The 21,765-nt window shown below is 39.5% G+C and overlaps 1 protein-coding gene across 1 annotated transcript in view; it reads left to right on the top strand.

The window, feature by feature from the left end:
• The window catches only part of METAP1D (methionyl aminopeptidase type 1D, mitochondrial), a 50,904-nt gene that overhangs the window by 15,665 nt on the left and 13,474 nt on the right, over nt 1-21,765 (top strand). Inside the window, 4 exon segments of the mRNA XM_074593631.1 lie at nt 13,263-13,429; nt 15,955-16,104; nt 19,527-19,675; nt 20,351-20,393. Coding sequence (XP_074449732.1) covers nt 13,263-13,429; nt 15,955-16,104; nt 19,527-19,675; nt 20,351-20,393 — 509 coding nt within the window.

The raw sequence follows: 21,765 nt of genomic DNA, 5'->3' as shown, positions 1-21,765 counted from the left end.
GCCAACTGTGCCATTGCAGGGGGAGCTGCTGCCAAAGAATCAACTTTGTTGTTGCTGTTTGCTCAGTGAATGCGAATCAGGAGCCCTCATGTTTATAAAGTTGTGGCCAGGGTCATAAAATTTGAATTCACAGTCACATCATTTTGTGGTAGGCCATGCAGGTGGATTGAAATGAACTTCCCGTTTTCCATGATTAAAATATGCAGCAGGTTTCTTCGTGCATAATTGACTGAATTAGCCAATTTGGGGATGACTTTAGAGTCAAAAGGAGTTGAGGCCTCCTTCTGTACATGTCTCGGCTATGATTTTGTCAAGAACTTCTGTTTTCACATCTCTTGTATGTTTTAATGCCAAAGCATCTCACTCAGAATTTATCCAGGTGTTGGACCAAAGTCTTCCAAGAGACAGACCAAACATAGGAAATCCAATGCAGAGGAGCCTGGTTCTTCTGTGTCTGGGCTTCTGCATAAAGTTGTGGGAGCACCAGCGCTCGCTCCAGAGTTGAGGCTTTTATACTCTCCCTGTCCAGCTCTATTTTATAATTCTCGTAATAATTTATAGTGCATCATGAATCACATCTGGATAGAGGTTTAATGAACACCTTCACTGACCTGATTTTTTAATTAGAAAAACAGTGCAGCTGAAATCACCAGAAAAATTGAGACAACAGTGTTTCCGCATGCAGATCTGCAGGTTTAGTGAAGCGCTGTCAAGATGGGTCTGCACTATCATCGGATTTACCAGGGGCTGCCAGGATCGCTGGCCTTTCTTAATAGCACCGATGGGTACTCCTTGCCACATGCACAGCTTTACTACTAGCCCATTTTTTATTTGTTTTTTTTCAGTCTTCCCCATGAGCAATGCAATATGTGCCCCTATCTTGTGTGACACACGGACAGCTGTGCAGCCTTCTCTTAGCAGTCATGTTAAATTTTACTCATAAGTAACCTTTTTGTATTAAATTGAATGGGAAGCCTTTGCAAAAAAATATTTTTTTGTGCAATTAATATCTTTACAAATTTTGTCTCTTGTGTCAGTTCTGCCTCTGGAGCTCTTTCTATCTGACCAAAACACCAAATAAATAAATAGATAAGTGAGCTGAGTTCTGGTTGAAACTCTTCCTCACTTGCAAGCAGCTGGCTCCTGCCAGAGCAATTGGGAGATCCAGTTGGGCTCAGACACAGGTCTGTCTCTCCAGCGCGCAATTCTGTTGCCAATCTGTATATTCAAACCACAAACCTGTAACAACCAGAAACAACAAAAGAGACGTGAGGTGGATGTTTGACAAATCATGCAAGACAACCTAAAAGTTCTGAGTTGAGTTTGCAAATTAGTAATTGGTTAAGCGGGATGTCCCCATGGAGAATTTCATGGATTACTGTGCAGCTTTGCAGACAAGGTAGCTAAGCCTGCTCTCAAGAAATGCCTGTCATGTTTAGCTGGCAAGTTAGTTACATTATCTTCATCTGGTGGAAAGCAAAACATTTATTGCTTCTTATAGATTTACTATCTGCACGGAGAAGAGCCGTGGAAACCCTTTTCAGTCTAGAAAAAAGAGTTGGAGACCTAATTTCTTGTGAAGACCCTTTGCTTACTCTATCCATCTTAGAAAATCAAACAGTGGGGTAGTCCAATAAACTGTACAAAGTGAGTGAATAGCCTGGTGAAGGTAGTTTAGAAATGAAGTGTTCTTTTTTTTTTTTTAAGTTGGCCTGCATGGGGAGTTGCTGTACCTGTCCTCAGAGCACCGCAGGCAGCGGGGAGGTGGTATGGGGGTGCCCGGCACCTGTAAAGTGTGCATCAGGAGAAGGGACTGGGAGCAAGGACAAGATCTGGAGGGGAAAGGCACTGCCTAAAGTGCAACTGGACTGCACGATCCTCTCTCTAGGAATTAAGCAGGTGATGTAATTTGTGATTTATTGTCTTTGTTTCAACAAGATGAGTTCTGCTTGCAGTTCTTTCAGGAAATCTCCCATAGAGTAGCTGGGGTGTTGACCGTGGAGTATGGGGCAGTGGAGAAACCCAGAGGTCCTTCCTTACCGCTCAGGGCTCCTAGATCGCTCTTGGCATCCAAACATGACAGTTTCTCACTGGAAAGCAAGGGGCCAGAATGGGCAGGGCTGAAGCCAGTCCCAAAACCGTGCTTAACCGTGCTTTAGAAACTTGTTGAATGTCAGTTGTCTTAACTCCTTCTGACGTGCATTACAGGGGACAGGGTGCAGGGGAAACAAGTGTGCCAGATACCAACCTGCACGTGGGTTGTCACACCATGAAATACACTGACCATGTTCCTGTTCCAGACACCTAGAACAGGTCCTCCATGTTCCTGACACCTAGAACAGGTCATGGTGAAGACTGAACCTTTGTCATCGTAGTGGTGGTTATTATTTAATTTACTGTAAATCAGCCACCAGATCACTGCCCACAGATGCCTTAGCTCTTTGCATAGTAACATCTATAAGAAGCTGTAAAGACCTCGAGTGCTGTGTCCAGTTTTGGGCCCCTTGACACAAAAAAAGACATTGAGGTGCTAGAGTGGGTCCAGAGAAGGGCAACGTAGCTGGTGAGGAGTCTGGAGCACAAGTCTTGTGCGGAGCAGCTGGGGGTGTTCAGCCTGGAGAAAAGGAGGCGGAGGGGAGACCTTCTCACTCTCTACAACTGCCTGAAAGGAGGGTGTAGAGAGGTGGGAGTTGGTCTCTTCTCCCAAGGAACAGGCAACAGGACAAGAGGAAAGGGCCTCAAGTTGTGCCAGGATATGAGTTTAGACTGGATATTAGGAAAAATTTCTTCACTGAAAGGGTATATTAAGCATTGGAACAGGCTGCCCAGGGAAGTGGTTGGGGCACCATCCTTTGAGGTACTTAGAAAGATGGGTAGACATAGTGCTTAGAGATATGGTTTAGTGATGGTTTTTGTCAGTTAGGTTGATGGTTGGACTAGATGATCTGAAAGGTCCCTTCCAACCTAGGCGATTCCATGATTCTATGAGGATGAATGCAGAGACCGGTCACTGGTAAAGCTTAACCATCCATTGCTGGATGTCCAGCAGCAATAAGGGAGGAGGTAAGGAAGACCACCACCTGCCTGCCCATTGCCTTGCAGCCCAGGCATCCCGTCTCCGAGAAGCTCAGGCCTCCCCTGTGCTGTCCAGCAGGATCTCCCCCGTGGTATGAACAGCAGAAGAGCTTCCTGGGCAAGCTCTGCCAACCCTGGTACAACATAGTATAATCAAACGTGTCATCTGCCTTTATAGAGATTTTGTGCCACGGCAGTACTTTCGTGTTTGAGGCAATCTTGATAGCTTCTTTTTTTTTTTAACCCTAATTATTGAATAAATGAGTCTGGATGTTTGGTACCTTATCATCCTGTTACTTTTTGCCTGTTCTGTACTGAAGTTCTTTCCCTTTAGCATTTATTAGAACAGCTTCACTTTCCACAGAAGCACTGAGTTATTTATAATTTACCATTTTATTTGCAATATGCCATATATGAAATGGGCCGTAGATGATGGTTACGTGGCTTGAGAATAGAGCCCTTAATTTTGATGTGTTTTATTAACAATTGGCAATAAGTGGCCTGATCCACTGTCCTTTGACTTCAGTGTGAGTTTTCCAACAAGTGTATTTAGGCAAGAACAGCCCGGCTGCCAGCACAGCGTCAGCAGGCAGCACGCCTTTGCATTTCAGCGCCAGTTGCTGCATCCCCATGCCAAGAACGAATTTTGCCGATTCAAATGCGCTGGGTTTGTCAACACACAGCTCCCATTGAACTTGGCGGGACAAGAATCATTCTTGGCATGGGGCCGCAGGCAGCCCCAGGGAGCGCGGCCGGCCCCGGCTGTGGCAGGAGCCACGCACCAGCCAGAGGAGCAGCCCCCAGCCTTGGCTCCCCGCTTTGCCAGGCTCCCCTCTCCCATAGCATCTCTTTGCTGCCATTTGACTAGTGGGAAGAGTCAGTGGTAAAAAGAGATTTCCGAGCTTAGTTTTCAAGACTCTTCTTTTTTTTTTTTCTTTTTTTTTTTTTGTGGCTGTCTGGGTGATTAATGTGAATAGGAAAATACTGTTGACCCATTTAAATCATGTTAGACGACATCCATTGCTCATCTGCATAATGAAATACACACTGAACATTACAGCCTAAGTATAAGAGCCAGTGAACTACAAAAATAATATTTTACTCATTTAGGTTATGAAGTAAAATATAGGACATTAGTACTAATCATAGTATTAAATTTTAAGCCATGCAAATTGTAATTGTCAGTGAAAAAGAACTATAAGTTGAAAAGGCTATTAGCATTTCAGCTTTAACAGTTAATTTGAGTAATCTTTTTTTTTTCTGGTGTGCAGCTTAGAAAAGTCTGTATGCAAAACATTTAATATTAAGTGCAGGAGTGTGTGCTTTATATCATTATTTAATTTCACTCATTAAAGAAATGTTAGAAATATTAATTTGCAGTATTAAAATGTATTAACATTTTATATTACAAAGAGTAAACCATAATCTTTACTTGGATAAAATCAAATCTAAAAGGTAAATTACTAGTAACTGAGAGATGAAATAATTTTAAGCATTTATTTAAGTACCAAAGCAAAAACCTGAAGCCTTTAAAAATATGGATTTCGTCAAATAGAAACATCATTTTCAGCATTTTAAACTAAATGCAAATTTTTAAGTACTGAATTTAGACTGTCGGGTTTCTATGGTTACCTACCTTTCCAGCAGTTTGGTGAGATGTGTAAATAGGCCTCTGAGTCACTTGTAATTATTTGTTTTTTGTTTGTTATAGTTGTAATTCTGTGTTCAGTTTGAATCTAATTTAGTTCACACCACATGCTTTGGTTTATGTATATTTTAGTGCATATGATTGACAGTGATTGAGCATTTCTTATGGAGTGCTTGTTTTTTTTGTCATAAGTGATGTATGTTGGTACTTCTGAAAATGTAAACAACTTCTTCCTGTATCACTGTTTGATAAACAGGGACTTTTATGATAAGAAAGAGGTCTTTGTAAATGTTAAGCAAGGAGATAAGTGAAAGGTATTTAAAAAAAAATTAAAACAGCTCCCAAAAATTATATCGTACTCTTCCAAATTCAATCTGTAACCCTATCATTATAATTCATTCAGTGACCCAAATGTCTCATATTTATGAATAAGCTTCCAAGTTACGCATTAATAGCACATACTAATGACTGACGGGTTTAAAAATAAATGCTTTAATAAGGATGCTACAAGTTATCTGCAGCAAGCTCTTGATTGGAACATCTTCCTTGCGCAGATCATCTTCTTGAAAAAAAGCTAAGAGCTTATCTTCACCACCACGACGGTAGTTTAGTAGAAACAGCTGTAAACTCTTACCCCTCTCTGCTCATATATCTTGAAGTCCGGGTTGTAGGATGTAATTTCCCAACCTTGCACTCTTCACTCTAGTGAAGGACACGTACGTATTTTCTCAGTAAAACTCACTGTCCTAATGTAACTTGTGTTTCCATGTGAAAATGGGTCAATACAAGTGATTAACAACATTTAATACAAGGCAAGAAACACCGCTAGCTGTCATTCTTCCAAATGGGTAGTAATGTAATCTTATTTAACAAAATAAGGTATTCATCCCCCAAAATTGCTAGAAGTGTACACTTCTTCTTTAATTTTGAGATAAGACTGACTTAACGATTCAGAAATCATGTTGTATCCTTAGAGATTCGGATGCAGGTGTATTGAAAATAATGACTGCAATGGGTCTTATATTTTGGGGGGGGGGAAGAGTCCCGGCTGCCCATTCTCTTCCCATGTCTCAAGCTACGCGGAAAACCCTGATAGGATGTTCAGGAGCACTCCGAAATTTTCTATGCAAAGATTACTCTTATTTCAGCAGCCCTGGATACCCACTGAAAGGGTTTCTGTGGGAAGCATGTTTTTTTGTGGTGATTCAGACATATTTTTTCCATCTCAGGTGGAAATTTAAGAGGTTAAAGTAGGATTTATTTTTAACATTTAATACCGTATCAGGCGTGTGTATGGGACATAAACATGCCAGTTGAAAAACAGTTGTTTCACAGAGCACCTGAAAAGATTTTATCCCAGTAGGATTCGATGAATGTTAAAGCCGTGGGTGGGTGCATATTAACAACAAGATCCAGTATTGTGCGTTGTGTGTAAGGACTATTTGAATAGCTTATTATTTTAATCTGAAACAACTGCTATTTTTTAAACTGAGTAACTTGTTCCAGCAGTTGTTACTTTCCTACAAAATCAAAATAATGAATGCAATAACCAATCTTTCAAGAGAAAGTAATTCCTCTGATCTTTTAAAAAACCTAAAGACAGATCGAGTGACTGAAAGATGTATTTAAATACGCAAACCTGAGCAGATATGTTTCTCGCTCTGATTTATTCACTTTATGATAATTAATTTACTCAATATAGGAATGCAGTAACATAAGAGGAATGTTTCTCCTGCTAGTCACAGAAGTTGAAACTTGCCAGATGCTGTGATCTGGAGCCTAAATTCCCCTGATATTAACTGTGTGTGAAACTCTTAATATTGCTTTGTCCAGCTTTGGTACCCAACTTGTTTCATTTTGCTGTGATACTGCTTTAGGCAACAGTTTCTTTTTTATTTTCTACTTGTGTTATTCTACTGGAGAGAGAAAATGTAGTGGAAATAACACTAGGATGGAAGGCTCTTTTGGAGAACTGCAATGCCCTCTTCACAAAGTTAAGCCTGTGCGGCCCAGTCCCATTTTCTGTAATAGACAATTAATTTCCTTTGGTATCTGAGCGAATATCATTCAGATATAGTTAGATTGTACTCTGTATTTTTTAAATCCTGTAATAAAATGGGAAAGTGCTATTTAATGATACCAGAATTTTACTCAGTCAGTGAATTTATTTCTTATACTGGCTTGGTGTAACTCTTTGTATAAATTTTTATATATATATATATATATCTCTACAACTGCTCAATCGGTTGAAAGGTTTTTTAAGGATATAAAATTAATTTTTCCTTTTCTTCTCGTTTGTTAAAGTTTCACTGCTGATTGCTGCTGATAAAAGGTGGCATCGAGCCAGCTTCCTGAAGGAGCTATGGGGAGGGTCATGGCTTGTCATGACCTGGGCACTGTTACTTGAATGTTGTTATTATTGGGATGAAGTACCCTTAGGCTGTCATCCTTCCTGTAAATAGAAGAGGTTCTGATTCTCTGTGGTTTCCCAGTTTACCAACTTGTAGAACAGCTATTTTGTTGGCCCTAAGTTTGACTGAATAATGAATTAGAAGAATGGCGCTTTTCCAGAAGGCACTGACTGATTCATCATTTTAGCGTGCTGGTCTAGACGAAGGCATAATAAGTAAAGCCAAACGAGAACGTATTTCCGTAGAGTTTTTAAATTTACACCCTAATTAAAAAACTCATTTGTATTGGCATACAGCAAACAAATTGCCTGGTTCTGCTCTCTGTGAAGTAAGGGCAAAATTGTAATTAGCAAGGAGCATAACTGGTCCTGGGGGCCAAACTTGACTTTTTCCAGTGTGGTGGAGGAGTCCCCGTGGGGTCGCAGAGGGGCTGACTCTGCTCCCCGGCGTTGGTCGGCGTTTGGCCATTGCTTTGCTTTATTGCCTCTTATGAGAGTAACGAGAACAGCAATTCTGCTAATGCCTTTATTAACTAAACAATTTCTGTTGTTAATTTCCAGTTAATTTCAATAATTAAATGAAACAGTGCCAATTAGAATATAATGTTTGCAAGACACCAGCCTGTGTTTCGGTTTATCAGGGTACAGTCATAAGGATGCTGTTGTCGAGGTTTTCACCAATGCATTGCTGTTATAACTGAAAGTCACATCTATCCTGATGAATATTTCATTTCCCCAATCATGCTATTAAAAACGGAGTGTTTTTACCCTTTCATTTCTGTTTTCTCTTTTCCAGTACCATCATGACAGCTGTGGCTGCGTCCTGTTTACAAATTGCTGCGAGTCGCATTTTCAGTACTCCTTGTGGGTTTTGCTTTCCCCTAATATGGGCAATTAGGAGGAAATATTTCTCACGAGCATGGAGCTCTTCTCCTTGTAATGACATAGTCCTGCAATCCAGGAAACAGTGCTGCATGGTGTCCATGTCCACGATTTCCTGATGTGGGAAAAACGTGTGGAAAGCATCTGGAGAGGAGGAGACCCCCTTTACCAGCTTGTTTCCTGTAAGCGAAATTGGAAGACCTTGTCTGTGCAAATAGATTTCAAAATAGAGGCTGCCCTTTGACTGTCTCCATAATTACACAGCGCTCTCTGTATTTTATTTGGCTGCCAGAGCAGTTAACCCCTGGAAGTAAGGGGCTGATGATGGCGTGACCAGCACGGGTATGCAGACATGACCATGTGAATACACTCTTGTTTGGAGAAGCCTGTCGTTAAGACCTCGTTACAATATACTTTTACCAAATTTAAAAATTATTACATGTTGGGTTATGTTGATTAAGATACGTTATATCCTTAATGTACAGAAAACGTGGAGATATTAGTTGCGAAAAAGGAAAAAAAAAGAAACAGAAAAAAGTTATTTCGTGGCTTTGATGTAATCAACATCTGTCAACAGAATGAATTTGCTTTTGTTTAATTTCAAGGGCTCTTGTTCTTCTACTTTGCCCAATCAGTTTCAACTTCTGCCTCAGGCATTTCCCTATGTTGTTTTTTTTTTTCCCCCTTTTTTTTTATAGCAAATGCACAGGTTATTGCCTGTGAAATGTGAGCTGCTCTTCTGCTACACAGGTTACACGGGCTTGGAGAGAACCTTTAATCTTTCCCATCCTATTTTTGAAGCTTGGATGTGCCTTTGCAACATGGGGATTACAAAGTCAGTGTTTTATTAGACAGTTAGAATTACAATTATAAGTAAAGATCTTGCAAACCGCAGCCATTATTTCAGATTGAAAAATGGGAACATTTGGTAATTAACAGTAAAAAGCTATATATTCTTACCTAGTTGCATTGGTTGGATTCCACATATTATTACCCGTCATGATTTTTAATACTCTGCTTGAAACTTGATTCCGCTGAAGTTTCAACAAAATGTATATTTGCACAAGAAGCAAAATTATTGTATAATATTAAAGTGACCTGACAAGCCAAATTAAAGATCTCTAGTATTTTACCCTCAAATGCTCATATACTGAGAAAATCTCCACAGTCTTTTTTTTTTTCAGTTTAAAAAAAAAAGTTTAAATCACCTATTTTGAAAAGAATTATCAGAACAATGCTTTTTATGTTCTTAATTGTTCATATATATTAAGTAAGATTTACTTTATCAAGAGGAAGTTGATTTTATTTCCTAAATGGGTTGTATATTAATTCTTGAAATCCTAAATAACTTTGGTACTGTATTTCTGTTGATACTATGGCTAAATTATTTTCAAATATGTTAATTTTATTTCTTGGCTTGTTTAATATGTACCCTTGTATTTACTGTACCTTAGAAGTGTCGTGAAGTTTATCCTTTGGTAACATTTTTGCTAATGGCTTGGAAATTTGAAGTCTTCCATAAATAAATACCAAAAAGATATTTGCTAACAATCCCATATGATGAATCATACAGATGAGCCGTGTTTTGCATGGCTACCCCACACCTCATTCATTGAAAACATAGCTGATAAAGTGCTGTAACTGTTAAACAAGAAGCATTAGAAAAGTGCTTATGTGAGAGTTCGTTTCCAACATCTCCCTTTAAAAATACTTCTTGACCAGAGGAAAATCACATTTAAATGACTAAAATCAACTTAATTAAGGGTCATTAATAGAGATACACATAAAAAACTCTCTACTCTGTGAGTGAAATGGGAGCATTTCATTATATAGTGTAGCATGCATGAACAGATAACAATTAAAATAGACCTAGAGTAAAAGGCTAATAAATATAGGGCACATTGTGCTGCAAAATCAGTCACTTAAAATGCTCCCACCCATCATCATACTCGAATTCTGTATTCAGCCCCTTTGGCTGGCTCGTTTGGAAGAAAACGTAATTTCCACACAAGATAAATTCATCTGGTAATTCACAAAAGCTCACGGCGCATATTTATATTATTAGTACAAATTAAGGTCTGGAAGGTGTGCTGAGGAATCCAGCAGCTCCGGCGGGACATGCGCGCATACGGATGGCACGGTGTGATTCACTCTCGAGTCAGAGGAGCAGTTGCCTGTAATTTTCTGCGCTCGCTACATCGGATCTGCCGGGGTGCGATTCAGTAACACTGGTAATAATTCTCCTTATGGCAGCTGATAGTAAATAACTCTGTTATTCGTGGCAAGTGACGCAGCCTTGCTGTTGGGGGAGAAAAGAAAGGCGGAAAGGGTCAACTTTGCATCCCGGCTGTGCTGGTGTGTTACTGGGCGACCCAGCTGCGAATGCCGGGCTCTCTCCGACAGCTGCAGTTTCCACTGGAAGCTGCACAAATCCCATGCATTTATGAACTACCTTACAGTAATTAATATATACAGAAAACCGAACAAAAAGGATGTGCTTGAGCGCCGGTGTCGCAGAAGTAAATAAGGCACTGAGAGAAGCTTTGATAGGTGTAAGGGATGGGGAGGAGGGAATATCTGAGCCAGACTTGGAGAATACAGCCAGTTGTTCCTGTCTCCGGTGATTGATGATGTTGCTATATCGAATTAGCTGTGAATATGGGAGCTTACAAAATAAAAGGAGCTGCGGAGACATTAGGAGGGCCTTCTTAAGGACGGAAGTGTGTGGATGGAGTCCAGATTTTCATTATAAAACAGTAACTTCGTTATATTCTAATGCCGTTTTATTTCATTTCATTTTATTTTTACTTTGTAGGAGAATGTTTTCTGCTATAATTTTTTTATATTTCAAATAAAGGTTCAGTTGTCCTGTGTTTATAGTTTTTGTGATGTATTTTAGGAGTCGTATTATAACTATGGTGATATTTATTTGGTTGCTGCATTTCACCTGCTCAAGTATTAGATATTTTTGTATGCGTCTGGTTTATAATGAGTAGTTAGTAGAATAACAACAGACTATAGTATCTTATTATCCTGTTATCTTGTGACAACACTTACAGTGTATCTTCGGGAGAACAGAGGTAAAAATTTTATTCCAAATAAAAAGGTATCCTTTCTGAATGTGGGATAGTTGGTAGGCATACACCCATGAATATAAACCAGTTGAATGTATTTAAGAGTGTGTGTTTTGGGACACGTGGAATTTTATTGTTGAATAATTGACAAGCACACATGCACCTTTTCTTCCTGAATTAAACTTTTACAGAGTAGGCTGAGTGCCCGGGCAGTGTACCGTGTATTGAGGAGATCATTTGAAATACACATTCAGATATTGATGTCTGTGTGGACTTTCCCTGACCACATCAGTGAGTGTGGGTTTTCAATATGTTTACAATACCTTCAGCTGCAGTAAGAGCAAGGTGCTTCCACTGCGCTCTGTAAAAGAGCTACCTTAGCTTATGCTGGCGGCCTGACTGCTACTTCTGATGGCCAAAAAGTTGCTGCCTCAGCAGATTCTGTGCTTCCAGCTTGCTGAACGGGGTGCAAACCAGCCAGGGAGTTTGTAGGATGTTTTGGGCTCTCTGGATGCACTTCTACATTGTGCAGGTTAGATGGCCCAGATGTATTTTTTTTTAATTGGACAGTGATTTTTTTCTTGTGAAGAAAACCCTACGAAAGCAGTAGATGATGAGGTTGTTGGTTAAAGGACAATTAAAATACCACCAAACCAATCCATCCTCTGTTAACTGGGCAGCTCCACTGCCATGGAGACGCTTGAAGCAGGCAACTTCCATTGGGGTACCTAGGTTATACCGAGAGCTTGATCTGAGCCTCGCTTGTCGACTCTGCCTTATTGCTTAAAAACAATTTTGGAAAACAGTAAAAGTTTTCTTGCATTGAGTTAAAGCTTTTGTTATACAAATTCAGATATTGGTAACTAAACGTATCACTGATCAGGGTGCAAAGAGACAGTCAGGAACATTTCTAAAGCAAACCTCATGCAACTATTTCATTCATTCTGGGTTTTGGGACATAAAAACATACAAGATATGAAAGAAGTTGTTCTTCTTAAAAAAAATCATTTTTACACAGTTACAAAGTATGCAGTAGATTAATGTCTTAATTTCTGTGATATAAAAATGTTTAGTTACTTCTATATAAACAAAACCACATTCTTTTTACTGAAGAGTAATTATCTGTATGTGTTACTCGCCACAAAAAATTGCTTTTGTGTTTGTATACATATGACATTTTTCAGAAGCAGATTAACTATTATGCGAAACTTAGGTTTCAAAAAACCCCTCTGTTGAGCTTGTAGAATGTTTGAGTAATGGAAATATGCACTATGTGTAATTGTAGTTTAATTGAGCGGTGTCAATAATCCTTTTGAATTTAGTATGTTTCCAGGTTTTCATGCTCTCTTTGTCTTTTGTGATGCATTATTTTGGTTTTGATGTGTCTGACAACCCTTGGGCCTCAATGCCCTTTTTTTCCCCTTTTTTCTTTCTTTTTTTTTTGACGGTGGCAAAATGTGTCATTGCCCAATAACTAAGTTGGGGCAATGAACTGGCTAATGAACTGTAGTTCTGAATTCCCATGTGAATTAAATGGAAATCTGATTTGAATATTCCAAGTCAATTACAAATTTTATTCCCTTCAATTGCTTTTGGCCAAGTTAAGAGTATCTCTTGAAGTCTGTTCTGTTGCCCTGCTGGACAGGACAAATTGAACCCTCTTCCTTGTGTCTTGGCGCAATTAATGAGCGCAACATGGTTGTGCTCAAATCTGTAACCAGTTCTGCAAAAATACAGGTGACAATATTGTCTGAAATCAACATTAAATCATTTTTTCCTCCTCTTTTCTTGCTGTTGTCCCTTTTTCACGGTTTCTCCATGCTTTGAACAGTGCAGCTTTTAGCCGTGCAAATTGCTACAAGCAGGGGCCGGTTGGAGCGTCACTCCTGGCCGTAAGCTTTAGGGAATTTACCCACGCTACTTTGTAATACATCAAATGAAAATAGATCTGGTATTTTATAAAGTGTCAAAGTATTGTTTGGGGAGGTTTCTTGTTGTCATTGCTTCTCGGTGTTAATGCTCGCTCTTTAACAGTACAAGGCTTGAACTACCCTTGGCTACTACATGAGTTCTGTGGTTTGTTTTACGTGATGCCCTTCTTTTTGCATACTTTCCATTTTGTAAAGTGGTAGTAGAAAAAAATGTTAACCATTTTTAACTTATCTGTTAACAGGTTCTGTGACTGGCTGCCACATAATCTTTTCTTTGTGCAATCGTATCTACCTGCACAGGCAGCCAAGCAATCAACAGCGAAGATGCTCCTTTTTTCAGGGACAAAGAAACGCTGCTTATAGTATAGTTTGGCCAGCCATGGTTTCTCCAGCTCACCCAGTTCCTAAGGTACTGCAATTTCTATTATCCAATCTGTTCTTCAGTCAATATAGAGTTCGACTGCAGGCATGATCAAGTGTATTCCTTGTCCGACAGCTGGGGATTTGGATCACTGTCCTGTTGCTTGGTCTGGTATTTGAAATAGCAGCACTGATGAGAGAAGTTTTCCATTGCCTACCGTGTTAAACACAGTGGCATATCTAGTCATCAGGCAGTTTAAACCCGGGGCTTGTTCAGTCATGGTAGTATAAACATGCAATATTAGAATCATCTGTCAACACTTAATGCTTCTGGGTCCAGATTCTCTTTTTGGACAGACAGTCCTACCAAAAGTCAGTAGGAAGCATTCATGATCATCGGAGTCCTTTTCTAGCAGGCTAATTATAAAAATGTTTATATTTTGCTGAAGGTTCTGTTAAGTGGTTATGTCAGATTTAGGAAGAGAAATGTCCAATACCTGCTGGTAGCTGCGCCGCAACGACACTGCACGCTATAAACTCATGTTTACTATGTCTGGGTGGGTTTTTTTCTTGCAACATATACTTTTATTTTTATTTACTTTAGAGCTAAAAGGAACTTTTTCATGCAATTTTAGCATGTGTTCCACTACTGGTTTCCATTATTTGTTTTTTTCTTTCTTTTTTTTTCACGTTTAATTACAGCATACAGATTAACTGTGCAGTGTCTTTCCTTTAGCCAAAAATAAAACCAAAGTACCCTTACTAAACAGTGCTTTTCAGGATGGGTATTAGCACTTTTTTTAAATTGTCCTTTTCATTTTATTATGGATTTCTGTTGCAAACTATAGAGTATTTCCATGGGCCAGAAAAAAGTTGTTAGATAGAAAAGCAGATAAGGATGCTGGATGTAGAGCTCTCACACCTAAGAGGCTGTGGAAGCTCTGTGTGCAGGGAGAACACAGGATTACATGCTTTATATATTTTCAAATGTTTAAAAATTGTAGAAAGTTTTACAAACTTTTTTTTCTGTTTTTAGATGCTTCTTTTAGGATAAAGAGGGAGAAATATATTGTCATACTGAAAAGTTGTTTTCACAGGACAGAGTTCTCAGGCTGTCTAAAAATCAGTCCAATTCTTCAACTCTGAAAACTTGAGGGCAACGTTATTACTTTATACACAGTATACCAGAAATCACACTGAAATAACATGTGGGGGGGGGGTTTCAAGATGTTGGCGTGAAACTGTATACATAGATATTTGTACATACACTGCTTTGGGCTTGTCCTTTAACAGATCTTCCAGGTCAGCAGGGTCGGGTCTCAGCAGTTACTAGATAAGTGCCCTCCAAGGGGAAAGCCGGGGTGCTGCTATGATTTGCTAATCCAGCAAACGGTGGCGTTTTTTTTCTAAATTAAGTCCCAAAGTACAGCAATAGGATGTTGTTAAGGTTGATATGCCATTAATTTGAACTAAATGTAAATATGAAATTCTGTTGACCTAAGTCCACTGAAGGTAGTTTCACTTTTTATCAGCGTCGAAATGAAATACCTGTAGGAGTAACAACAGTCTTCCTATTTAACGTCCCACTAGAGCTCAGTGCCTGCCCCACTCTTCTTTATTCCTACACCCTGCTGTTGTACAGCCCAAGTGCCCGCTTTGTTTTCTGCCTGCCAACTTCATTCTGTATTTTGTGAAGTCAGTGCAAAACTCGCCCTGTGGCTGCCGATGGCAGAGAATCCGACCGGCTGTGGTGGGCGAAGGGACTCTTCCCCAGCCGGTGAAACAGCCCAGGACCCTCCGAGAGAAAGCGCATTTCCACCTCTGTGCAAGATGTTACTGTTATTATTAGTTTGATGTGTTTATACATGTGTCATGAAACTGGTGTGGATTTTAAAAAATCAGAAATGAAATTTCGCCTCTGTACGAGGGCAGAGAACTCTGTGTGTGGAAAAAAATGAAGTTTATTGCACTTGTCTTGACACAGCTAATTGGGATACCCTTGCATAATGTTGTAGATGGACAAATTTGGGCACAGCATATGAACTAGATTAGTAAGTAATAACCTCTAGATTAAAATCAGTTAAATCCTAAGGTTCGTAGTTAAAAAGCAATCTCATGGAAGTTAATAGGAGTTTTGTCTGAATGAGAAACAAAGGATTTGATCAATTTTATTTTTGAGCCTAATTATGTATGGTTTTCCTATGAATTCCAGTGTTTAGATGCCTTTTGTAGAAAACGTGCCCCTTTGCAAAAGAAAATGAAGAGTTTTTAAGTCTCTTTCTCACAGTTTCAAAACTTGTGACTGTCTGTGCTGGAAGTCGGCTGCAGTATCTGGGGTTTCAGCCCTGGGAGGCTCACAGGCTGGATAAGTCAGTGGTAACAGGCAATGTTAAGTTCAAAAGGGCAGTGGAAGAAATACTGAGGCAGCCTTGAGGGTTTGCCCTGATGGCTTAGGAAGGTCGATACCACGACAGAAAGGGCAAGCTGCCATGAAGCAGGAGGCAGTATCTGAGAAAATGATCCCATTGTCATGCTCAGTTTTCTGATCTTCATTTTCAATCCTTTTTCTCCAAGCATATAAAGAAGCCAGACTATGTGACGACAGGCATTGTACCGGACTGGGGAGACGACATAGAAATTAAGAATGAAGATCAGATTCAAGGGCTTCGTCAAGCTTGTCAATTGGCCCGTCATGTCCTGCTTCTGGCTGGAAAGGGCTTAAAGGTAACAATTACAGAAGTCCCATAACAGCTTGGATGTCTTTTATGCTTTCACTTATTTGGGGTTTGTTTCTACTTTTTTTTTTAAACTTTCCCTTAATGTGCATCCAACTTTAACTTAGAACCTGAAAAAGGAAGGATTTATTAACTTTTGATTCAGTCCATGATATGCCTGTTTAATTATTTCTGTATTTTGGACCTCTGTAGTACTTGGAGTGAGTTGCTGGCTCAGGTGTAGCATCTCTGTCTGTAACCTCCCTCTGTTCAGGTCGTGCCAGATCATGTGAGTTTCTTATAAGGCCCACACTACATTTTCTCCTTTCATTTCGTAGCCCATCTTCCTCATACATCGTGCTTTCTGGCTCTGCATGTGTGCAAGTCCGAAGGGCTGGGCTGCCTCCTCCATTCCCATCCATCCTTCAGCCCCTCGCTGTCCCGCGGGGTCCAGCACAACTCCTAGAGCTGCCGTTGGAAAAAACAGCTGCCAAATTCCACACAATTTTCCAGAGTGCATTGATAATAAAGCCTTATGGTTTCCAGTAATGTTTCTACAGTATGCTTTTTTGGGATACCTCCCAAGTTAAAATGTACTGGGAGGAGCCTACTATGAGGTTTTGCAGATGAAGGAGGGCTTTTTTAGCCTTGCCTTGGTATTTCATGTAATAGCATACTGGATAGGGTAAAATGGGTTGAGTAGCTATGAGATGCTGAGATAGATGGGGACTGTGTAGGTCAATGCCATTGACTTAAAAGGGGAAAAAAAATATCAGTTTACTGTGCATTTTTCTTTCAGCTATCATCACACTTTCCCAGAAGTTTAATTCTGGAGTTGGGGTGGCCGATAGCAAAACTGCCTGAAGCTTTAATCTTACATAGGGTTTTGCGTGTTTAACTTCTTTATGTGCAATTGTTTCCCAGTACAGTAAAACTTACTCATGTAAAGTTAAGGGACATACACATGTTTTCTGAAGGATCAGGGTGCAACGTGGGTTTTGAATGAGAACCGTTTTTCACTAATACTCTTTCGTTGTTATCATTTGTAAAACACATATGTATACAGCATACACTTTATGATGCAGTTCATAGTATGTGCCAAATCATACATAATAGCAAAATACTACGTACACCTAATGAACGTTTTGGAGCAAGAAGGTGTTATAGGGTAAAGATTGCATGACCAGGAGCTGTGCACTGGGAGGGAGGTGGCATTTGGAGTTGCGGTGATGTGACCACTGCCCAGGTCAGCCACAGGCAGGTGGTGAGCTCCATTTTACACCAGTAAGTGTTTGGCCAAGACTCCCCTGACTGGGAGGATGCTCCAAAACCCTCCCTCATCGACAGGGAAAGTCTTCTGCTTTCCAGCCTGATGCTGCCTATGGCCAGTTTACGGTCATTTGTTCTTTTGCCAACACCGCTCTTTAATTTAAACAGCTTCCTGCCTTTCCTTGAGTCTGTCCCCTTCACACAGTAATCGAGCTATTACAAGTTTCAGTGCGCCAGACTAAACAAACGGAGCTCTTTTAGGCTGTTCCCATAAAGTATGCTCTGCATTCCTGTTTTATCTGAAGAACCCCATCCCTCCACCTGTTCCTGTTGTCTCGCTGAACCTGCCTTGCACACAGCTTTTCAGCCCGGCTCTCGCCTGTGCTTTACTTAATGGCAGTAACATCCCCCAGTATAACAAAGGTGCATTATAATGCATGGATGCAGAGAGACAAAGTTTGGGCTGAGCATAGTTTTGATATTATCTTCACTGCCTTAAAAATGCAATATGGTATTATATATGATAGAACTTCCTGGGTTTGAGTTAAAGATTTGGGAATAAAGCGGCAAATTCTACGACATGGAAGCATTTTGTTAGATACCATCAGGCTGCCCCGTCCCAAATAAGGGATGAGGTGCACAGTAGGTGCCTCCCTGACCTTGCCCAGCCAGCAAAAGCTCCTTTAAAAGTAAAGCAGATACTGTTAAAAGCAGAACTTCTCACAGTGCATAAGCCTGCCGCACAGAGAGCCCAGACCTGGCTGCCCGGTGTCCAAAAGTCACGTCCAGCGCCTTGAGCAGAGCAGTGTCAGCCAGCACCCAGCCCTGGGACGGAACCGTTCAGTTTGTCTGTGGGCTGGAGATGATAGATGGGTGAGCGAAGGCAGGAGCAACAGACCTGTATTTATCCAGAACCGATGGCTGCAGTATCCAATACCGGCAGTGCTGGGGCTGTGGCTGCGGCTGCCATCCCAGCGCAGAGGCTGCAGGGGGGTGTTGCAGAGTAACCCCAAATCCTGGCCACCAGTAGGTTTACCGCTCCTCATCCACCCAACCACATTTTCATGCTGAAGAAGATGCAAGCTGAGCAAATAGACCTGGTTTTATTCTCAGCACAGGACACAAGTGCACTTGGCTGTATTCGCTGTGCGTGATGACTGAATATTTCAATATATGGATAAGTGTGCCTCCTGCACCACAGCCTACCTATATTCCACGCGTTTACTAAAAAGTCCTCCAAAATCACAGCCGCTGTAGCATATGTGTACAAAGTATGATTTTCAAAGGCTCAAAACTCATTCAAATCAAAATCAATTTTCAGAGGAACCCTCAAAGGCACTTCTTCTCAATGAGGGAGGTTTCCCTACCAAATTTCAAATTTCAGCTCTAACTGTTCCAGAGACAGGATCAATCCAAAAGAAAAGCGAGAAGAATGTTATTTTAAGCCTGTGCGTTTTCCACTCCATGGATACTCAGAAAATGGCTGAATGATTTATGAGAGTTTTTTTTAATATGTAAAATGGTGAGAAAAAGATGAATCTAGAAAACGTCAAGCATAAAAATGAAGATTTCTACAAATGAGGGATAAACGCTTGTAGATTCACTGTGATCATCCAGGCAACTTTAGGTAAAATATCCTGGAGATATGCAGCCAAAATTTTAAACGTTTTACAAAATTAAATATTTGGAAAACAGTTTCATAAAATGCACAAGTACATTATGAGAAATGTACTGGGCGGTTACAAGAATTAAAATCCTTTCTTTTAAAAACAAAAAGGGAAAGTAATGTTGTGTTTTGAAGGACTGAAAGCATTGAAACCAGACATTTCTGTAGCAGCTACTGAAACAAGATGCCATGGAAAATTGGTCTATTTGAGAAAGCAAATGTGAAAAAAAGAACAGAAAGGAAGTAGACAGTATTTTAGGTTTTCTAGGAACCTTTGAGTGCTCGTTTCTACTGCATGCTTTATTTAAAACCTTTTTCTTTTTTAAAAAAAAGGTCCGATGTATCAATAAAGTATATCAGATGGTTTAGTGTTTTGTATCAAAGCAGCGTATTTGAAAGATCCAAGATTTCATTGAAACGCTCGGCTGCAATCACGTTCAGTAAATATGAGAAACTATCTTTGCTTTTTTAACAGGATGTTATGTTTGATATTTTAGGTTGGCATGACAACTGAAGAAATAGATTCCATTGTTCATCATGAAATAATCAGACAGAACGCCTATCCGTCACCTCTGGGCTATGGAGGTTTTCCAAAATCTGTTTGTACTTCTGTAAACAACGTGGTATGTCATGGTATTCCTGACAGGTACTTCCCCAATAATATACATTTTACCACGGGGAATGAAAATGTTAAACTGAAATTAATAAATTGTGTTTAATATTGAACGTACTTCAGCTTAACTAAATGTCATATGTAAACGTACTGCAGATGCATATCATGTTGCCACACGATGCTGATAGATGTTATAGAAATGTATGTGAAATAGAAAAAAAAATCCAGTTTGTCCAGACACTTAAAAAAAAACTAGTATAATGCCTTTAGAGTTTAGTGTGTGGAAAAAAAAAAAAGAGTGCAGTGTGATTTTTTTTTTTTCCTCCAGCAAAATAAGTATAGGGTAAGGAATAAATATATTTGAATTTATGTGGTGGGGTTTTTTTATTTGCAATACATTCAGCTACTCACAAAGTAAAATATGAACCCTAGTGAGAGAAAAAGAATAAATATAATGGTAGATTTTTCAGGTGTTGATACGTTTTTTCTGGTAGTTGTTTCTCATTATTTTATATTCAGCTATACTTGTTCTCTAAGTAGTGAGAGCTGAACATTAAAAATGGTTATTCTGTTTGCCTCTGCCTTCCTCTATCACAAAATATCTACCCCCTGATTTTTTATGTATGTGTCATTAGGTGTTTATTCTTATATTCCCTTTGTTGGGAACTGCCTGTCACCATTTTTTTTTTTTTTCTGTTTATGTTTCAGTCGACCTCTTCAGGATGGAGATATTATCAACATTGATGTCACGGTGAGTAATTCATATAAAAAAAAATAGTCTTTGATCAACTTTAGAATCACTAGTAGCAACAGGAAGAATAGTGGATTGGAGATGGGGGATGCACAGATGGATGTGCTGTTTACTTCTGAGCCAAGGCACAAGCAGCTGGTTTCCTTTTTTGTTTTTAACTGTGTGTTTATTCCAGCTAGACCCAGGCCTGACTTGAATTTAGGACTGGAATCAGATGCACTGAGATCAATGTTGGCCTAAGTGAAATGTCAACCCAATCCTGCTATGTGTCATGTTTTTGAGAAGGTGTAATTGTTATTGATCCACTGTGTAGTTAATGCAGAGCACCACAGTACTGGGCAGCAGCTGAAGATAGATATGTATGAGATGAGCTAACATGAAGAAAGCCAGCATTTTTCCTTCACTCTGCCAAGATTGATCTTCCTCTTCCTGCTGATTTTGAGTGGGGCCTGTCATTATCTTACTCTGTCATTAGAGGCTACATTGGCCTGTGTATGTCAGTCTATTTGGACAGCAACTCTTTTGCTAGCAGTGTTCCCTACATTTATTAAAATCCCCGAAGGTAGTGTTGTGTTCCATTTCTGGTATAAAAGCCCTGAACCTTTTGCGCAGAAACAGAAATAGTGTGATATAACTGTGACTTAATATTTCCAGAGAATGGTCAATTATAGCTATTTAAATAAACACTGGCTGGATTTTCTTAGCAGCAAGAACGTATGGAAACTGGAAACCTAATTCTCATTTAATTTATGAAAAAAAGAAAAAAAAATTGTCTCTTGCAAAAGCTTTTTTTTTTACTGTGCATGTTTTTATTTTCCCAAAGTGCCATTTATTTCTAATATGAACACAGACGCCTTTTGAATCCCAATGTTATTTTGCAATAAGGTGTCACATACAAGGAAGCAACATCTCATAAAAGCAAGCTTTTTTAATCATTAAAGAAACTCTTGGCAACTTGATACTATTTTCCATGGGCCCAAATTTCATAGTGGCAGAAGCGAAATCTCCAGCATGAGATTCCAGCTTTCTGAAATATTTTTTTCTATCGAAATTAGGGTCAGTGACCTTTTTCCCATGGTACATTCATGTGTGATCCAGAACCGGGTTAGATTTGGTTTGGTTTTTTAATCTTTCTAAATTCTTCCCCATCTCCATACTTTCTAATTGTAGAATTCTGACTATCATGTTTGCACAGTGCGATCTATCATTTTTAAAGTCTATTTTTGGCCTAGATTTTTACTGTGGTGAACTGGTATAGCTTTGCTCATTTTATTAGACTAAATCAGCCTGCAACAGCTAAGGATTTAACATCTGATTTATTTGTGTATGCTTAAGGTTCACTTTATTTTTTTGTTTTGTCTGTCAGGATAAC

This window comes from Larus michahellis, chromosome 7 (genome assembly GCF_964199755.1).
Source record: "Larus michahellis chromosome 7, bLarMic1.1, whole genome shotgun sequence".
Classification (NCBI taxonomy): Eukaryota; Metazoa; Chordata; class Aves; order Charadriiformes; family Laridae; genus Larus; species Larus michahellis.
Note: the sequence above shows the minus strand (reverse complement) of the source record. Positions and strands in the feature narration are given on the sequence as shown.